This window comes from Phlebotomus papatasi, chromosome 1 (assembly GCF_024763615.1).
Source record: "Phlebotomus papatasi isolate M1 chromosome 1, Ppap_2.1, whole genome shotgun sequence".
Taxonomy (NCBI): domain Eukaryota; kingdom Metazoa; phylum Arthropoda; class Insecta; order Diptera; family Psychodidae; genus Phlebotomus; species Phlebotomus papatasi.
Window position 1 is genome coordinate 21,925,698 of NC_077222.1, and position 6,225 is coordinate 21,931,922.

General features: G+C 33.8%; 1 protein-coding gene across 1 annotated transcript; it reads left to right on the top strand.

The window, feature by feature from the left end:
* The first annotated feature begins 2,026 nt into the window (after nucleotides 1–2,026).
* On the top strand, nucleotides 2,027–4,923 carry LOC129798231 (probable cytochrome P450 6a14). The gene is made up of 2 exons (XM_055841268.1): nucleotides 2,027–3,199; nucleotides 3,263–4,923. Exons 1-2 carry the CDS (start codon nucleotides 2,107–2,109, stop codon nucleotides 3,676–3,678), a joined length of 1,509 nt encoding a protein of 502 aa, XP_055697243.1. The 5' UTR covers nucleotides 2,027–2,106; the 3' UTR covers nucleotides 3,679–4,923.
* Nucleotides 4,924–6,225: the final 1,302 nt, after the last annotated feature.

Below are 6,225 nucleotides of genomic sequence, written 5' to 3' on the forward strand. Positions count from 1 at the left end.
GGGTGTTTTTCGATATAAAATGTAAGGAAAAGTTTTGTCAAATTGGAAAATAACATCCTTTTGACAAAATTTCAACAAAATCCGTTTGTTCGTTTAACAAGACATTTTTTCAGAGTACGAATATCGATGTAATTGTTACTCTTTTTCGTTGTAAATTTTAGTAAATAGAGTTGAAACAACTCTTCGTGCGAGTTGAATTAATTCGTCGGATATCGATGTAATTATTACTCTTTTTCGATTTAAAATTTCATCTCAACTGAAGTATATGCTTAAGTGTTTCCGTTTTAAGAATATACTTCAGTCAAGAAGATTTTCATGTGACAAAGTTCATATGGAACATCAACTTGAAATATACCTAACAGTGTTTCATGAAGACATGTTCGTGCATCATATGTGATATTTCGCTTGGAACATAGTGAATTTGAGGTCGACTTGGAACATAGGGAACTTAAGGTCAAGAAAATATTAATAAAGAATATGATAAAATAAAAACAAAACATAAAATTGCAAAATATAGGGTAAGTGTGCCAAATTTCGGCCAGCTTGCAATTCCGCCCACCTTTTTTGTTCTTCGAATTTCCATGAATTTTTAGTTTTTCTAGAGATTATACAACGCAAAAGAATGACAAAAAATGTAGCTTCGACAAACGAGATGACGTGAAAATTACATTGAAAGAATTCCCTAAGGGCAAAGAACTATGAGAATGAAGGTGGCCGAAATAGGGCACCAAAGCTATGTCCACATTTTTGTTAATTTTGAAATGGATTAAGAATGATTTTAAAGTAAATAAAGACGATAAATAGTTTACAAGGTTCCAAGCAACACTCCTTAAGAAGAAGGAATAAAAAAATCAATTTTTATTAAAAATATTACATTTCAAACTTGAGACTTTGGCGCTTGCATGCAACTATGCCGAAATTTGGCACACTTACCGTAAATCTTTTAAAACGGATAAGGAATCATGCCGACTACTTTCAAATAACCTGTAAAATAATTATAGTTAATGAATTAAGAGAAATTATCGAGCATACCTGATCCAAATCAAGAATACAGGAGAATTCGAGAATGGCAATATGAATTTAGGAGAAATTACATTTGAATAACTTGTTGAACAAATATTCTTCTTCTTTCCTGCTGGATCTTAAGGTTCCTCGTCTACAATGGCATTAATTTGGTTCTTATGAACTAGCTAGTTCAACATCAGATCATTCAGGATAAAGTCAGAGTAGAAATAAACAATGGCTGTATAGGTAAAGAAGTTCTTTGGACAGCCTTTTTAGGATCTGCCTTTAGGATCACCAAGTTCCTAACTCCAAGCATATTAAAAAAAAAGTTAAAATAATTTTCCGGAAATGTTTATTTTACCCTGCAGTATTGATCCAAAATCGGTGTAAATATTACCCTTTATAGGTGTATTAGGGGTTAAATTAACCCTTTTGCATGTTAATTTTACCCTTGAAAAGGAGTAAAATTAACATTAAAAATTGTTGATATATTTTTACACCTAAATTCTTAAAAGTATGAGGAAAAAAAGTTAATCGCACCCTCTTTTTTCTCAGTGAAAGAACTACTGTTAATGCTCCTGTTTACAGTATTCAACATGATGCATAAAATCTATCTGAATCCCAAAATATTCGATCATGTTCCGTTTACTGAAGACTACATTAGTAACCGACATCATTTCGCTTTGCTTCCCTTTGATAAGGGTCCCAGAAATTAGACTGAAATACAATTTAATGTTCTACGGACGAAAAACGGATTGTCTCACCGGGTTCATATACTTACAAAAGATCGTTATCTTTGACTAACGTTTCAACATTAGTTAAAGATAAATTCTTCTGAAAGGTGGATGAAATTAAATTGTTTATGGATATTACTCAGGAAGCACAAAGCAACCTACTAAAAGATAATTATACCCTTATCTTTCACTAATCCCCAAAAGAAATATAACCTACATTATGGATGATTTTCACTTATTGCTTCAGACTTTATCTTGACATTAAATTCTGTGTGGAATATTTTGTTAGTATATTCAGAGGTTTCATCAAGTAAGGACTCGTGAGTCGAAGACTTAGTAATTTACCTTAAGTTTCAATCAATGCAAAATGGATTGGAATTTAATAGTTTGGACAGTAGTGACTCTACTGGTAGCAGGATATTTTTACGTAAAGAATAAGTTCAAGTATTGGGAAAAAATGGGTGTCCCCTACGTGAAACCCGAATTTCCTTTTGGGATTTTAAAAGAAATAGGAAAAACTAAACATTCTAGTGAAGTCTACACATCGGCTTACAAAGAACTCAAAGGAAAAGATGTTCTTGGTGGAATATACTACTTTACCGAACCCGTTGCTATGATAACTAATTTAGATCTAGTGAAGAAAATCTTAGTGAAAGATTTCAATTATTTTCAAGACTCAGGAGCTTATCTTAATGAAAAAGATGATCCACTATCTTGTCAAATGTTTGCTCTATCTGGACCACGTTGGAGGAGTTTGAGAAATAAACTAAGCCCTACTTTTACATCTGGAAAAATGAAAATGATGCACAATACGATGGTAACTGTTGCCGTGGAATTACAAAATTATTTAGAAGCCCTTGCTGACCAGAAGAAAACCATTGAAATTAGGGACATTATAGCACGATTTACAACTGACGTTATTGGGAATTGTGCTTTTGGAATTGAATGCAACAGTTTGAAGGATCCTGAAACAGAGTTTCGTCAAATTGGTAGAAAGGTTTTTGAATCTTCCTACTTTGGATTTCTTCGTAATTTCTTTGTGATGATGTTTCAGGATTTGAGTCGCATGATTAAAATTAAAATAAATAGACCAGAAGTTACAGAATTTTTCATGAGGGTCCTTAAAGAGACCACTGAGTATCGCGAAAAGAACAATGTAAAAAGAAATGATTTCCTATCACTGTTACTGCAAATCAAGAATACAGGAAAACTTGAGGGTGATGATACGGATTTAGGAAAAATTACATTTGAAGAACTTGTTGCACAGACATTCCTCTTCTTTGCTGCTGGATTTGAAGGTCCCTCAGGTGCCATGACATTTAGTCTTTATGAACTAGCTCGTCATCAGGATATTCAGGATAGAGCCAGAGGCGAAATAAACAAAATTTTGGTGAAATACAACGGAGAATATTCTTATGAAGCTTGTGAGGAAATGAAATATCTAGACCAAATAATCAATGGTAAGTTTTTGAAAAGTCTTTGTCAGAAAGCTACAATAACCATTGACTTGTATTTACCTTCAGAGACTCTTAGAATGTATCCATCATTGGACAGCCTTTTTAGACAATGCGTTAAGGATTACCAAGTTCCAGACTCACAGCATGTTATTGAGAAGGGAACTATTGTACATGTTCCTATTCACAGCATTCAACACGATCCTGAATTCTATCCCAATCCCGAAAACTTCGATCCGGATAGATTTACTGAGGATAATATTAGAAACAGACATCATTTTGCTTGGCTTCCCTTCGGTGAAGGTCCCAGGAATTGCATCGGAAAGCGATTCGGCCTTCTTCAAACCAAAATCGGATTAGCTCACATGATTTCGAAGTATCGTTTCCGAGTGTGCTCTAAGACATCAATTCCTTGCATTTTAGACCCTCAAAGTATAGTAATAGCCCCTAAAGGTGGGATATGGTTGGCCATCGAAAAAGTGTAAGTTAAGTTTACAAAGAAATAAAAAATTCAGCATGAAAAGAATTTAGGAAAACCGTAATAGGGTAAGTGTGCCAAATTTCGGCCAGCTTGCAATTCCGGCCACCTTTTTTGTTCCTCGAATTTCCATGAATTTTTAGTTTTTACATACTGTAGAGATTATACAATGCAAAAGAATAACAAAAAATGTAACTTCGACAAATGAGATGACGTGAAACAGGCATTGGAAGAATTCCAGAAGGGCAAGGAACTATGAGAATGAGGGTGGCCGAAATAGGGCACCAAAGCTATGTCTATATTTTTATTCATTTTAAAATGTATTAAGAATGATTTTAAAATAAATAAAGACGATAAACTGTCTGCAAGGTTCTAAGCAACAGTCCTTAAGTAAAAGGAATGAAAAAAATCATTTCCTATTAAAAATATTACATTTCAAACTTGAGACTTTGGCGTTTGCATGCAACTTTGCCAAAATTTGACACACTTACCCTAAGTCCTGTTAATCTTATGGAAGCAAAAATTCAAGTTCTAAAATTCTGATTAGGATCAGATTTAGAAAATGCTTTCCAAGACTACAGTGTATTTAGTTTTTAATTTACCTTTTTAATAACTAAGTAGAAGAGCCTAAAGGTTCAAAGAGGCTCAGGCTGATCCTCGAGAATATTTAGCCTATAAAATTTCGCAATAAAAATTTGTTCCATATTATCATATACTGTGGATTTAAGATCAATGATAAGAGTTCCTTGCACAAGTTTCCCATTACTTAATACGTTACTACCGAATTTTACAGGCTAATTCTCGAGGATCAGCCTGGGTGTATTTTGGCCCTAACACGATTTTCAATCTAGAGAAGTTAAAATTAACATTCCGGAAATGTTAATTTTATCCTGCTGTATTGATCCGAAATCGGTGTAAATATTACCCTTTTTAGGTGTATTAAGGGTTAAAGTTACCCTTTTTCATGTTATTTTTACCCTTAAAAAGGTGTAAAATTAACATTAAAAAATGTTGATAAATTTTTACACCTAAAAATGTTAAAGGTTTGAGGAAAAAAAGTTAATCGCACCCTCTTTTTTCAGTGTAGCAAAGAGTGGTTAATCAACCCTAAATTTAAATATTGTACAAGTGACTGAACACCAAGGACCTAATGATTCCAGAAAACATTTGTAAAACTCTGGTCAATGAAATTATAATCTTGGTGATGTGTATTATTGATGTAAAGAGGCAAATAAAGTTAATAGTAAAATTAATTTATCTATTTTAGTTTAAGTTCACCAACTTTTAAGGCAACCCACGTACCTCAAAAGTCCCACTAGTTTACACACGTACAACTCAAATGAAGGTGGGAGAGTTAATCTCGTCACTGGTCAGGTATTAATTGTGTTCCAAAACCAAATGGATAGCGACGCGATCGGAAGTTATCAGTGTGTTTCTTAAATATCACACAACGGGAGAGAAGGTGACAAAATCGTCTCTCAGGTGCGACACGACCTTCCCGCGTCCTTCTATACACACATCATCATCGAAGATTTTGTGCCCAATCGGCCAGAGCACGCGGTATTAGAAGAATTCCGTTCCAAAAACGCCAAAAAAAAAACGAAACAGAACACCTAAAACCAACCCATTAAGATGCGATTTAGGGATTATCGTTGGCGAAAACTGGAGCACTCACGAAAAATGAGTGAGAGGACAGAGAGTACCACCTTCTCCTTAATTAGATGGTGATCGATAAGAAAACGACCATAAATTTTCCATGGGCTTCACACCATAAGAATCGCAACAATTAGTAATTAATTGGTGCAAAATGATAAATGATCCACGTGCTGAGTTAGTAATTTAACCTCTTTCTACTTCACGTATTGGATTGTGATTCACATTCATTCATAAAGTATTATAGGTATTCTATTGCGAATTACCTGCAATACAAATACGTTGAGCAAGTTAGAAAAAATCATTTCCATAAATTGCCATCATATTTCGCATCTATTGCGACGTTCTCAATCACAATCAACAAACAGACTTCAATCAATGACAATTTACATCTCTCAGATCTATTCTAACATGGTTTATAATAGGTTCTCCCGCAGGAAAAAAAAACAAGCACGCACCTTTGGTATGCAATACGTCTTTTTTGAAGTTGAATAATTACAAAATGCGAATCACTTCCACGATAAGAATTACTCACGTTGATGATATCATCACTAATGCTAAGAACACGACTTAATCGGAAATATTGAGATTTATAGGACCCATTATCTGGTCATTGGAACCATTGTGAATGTCAAAACCTATTTCCTAATTATAAAATCATATCTCAAGGTTTCAAAACAAAATAGCAATTCTTACGTAAAATCAGAAAAATTAAGACAGCTTCTAATCTTTGAGGATACCCGTCATAGTTGTAGAAAATTTGAAGAATTTTTAGACCACCCTCAATATGTTGGAATGGCCATATAACTTCTCACGAAAAAGATAAGAACTCTATTACGTGACTGCAAATAGAAGAAGTTTCTCAAAGTAACTTCTTCGGAATTGGAAAAAAATATCCTAG

What these genes read in the sequence shown, in the direction of transcription:
- LOC129798231 (XM_055841268.1), top strand. Translation starts at nt 2,107, where the DNA reads ATGGATTGGAATTTAATAGTTTGGACAGTAGTGACTCTACTGGTAGCA. An exon ending in TCTAGACCAAATAATCAATG is followed by an intron (nt 3,200 to 3,262) that starts GTAAGTTTTTGA and finishes ATTTACCTTCAG; the next exon opens with AGACTCTTAGAATGTATCCA.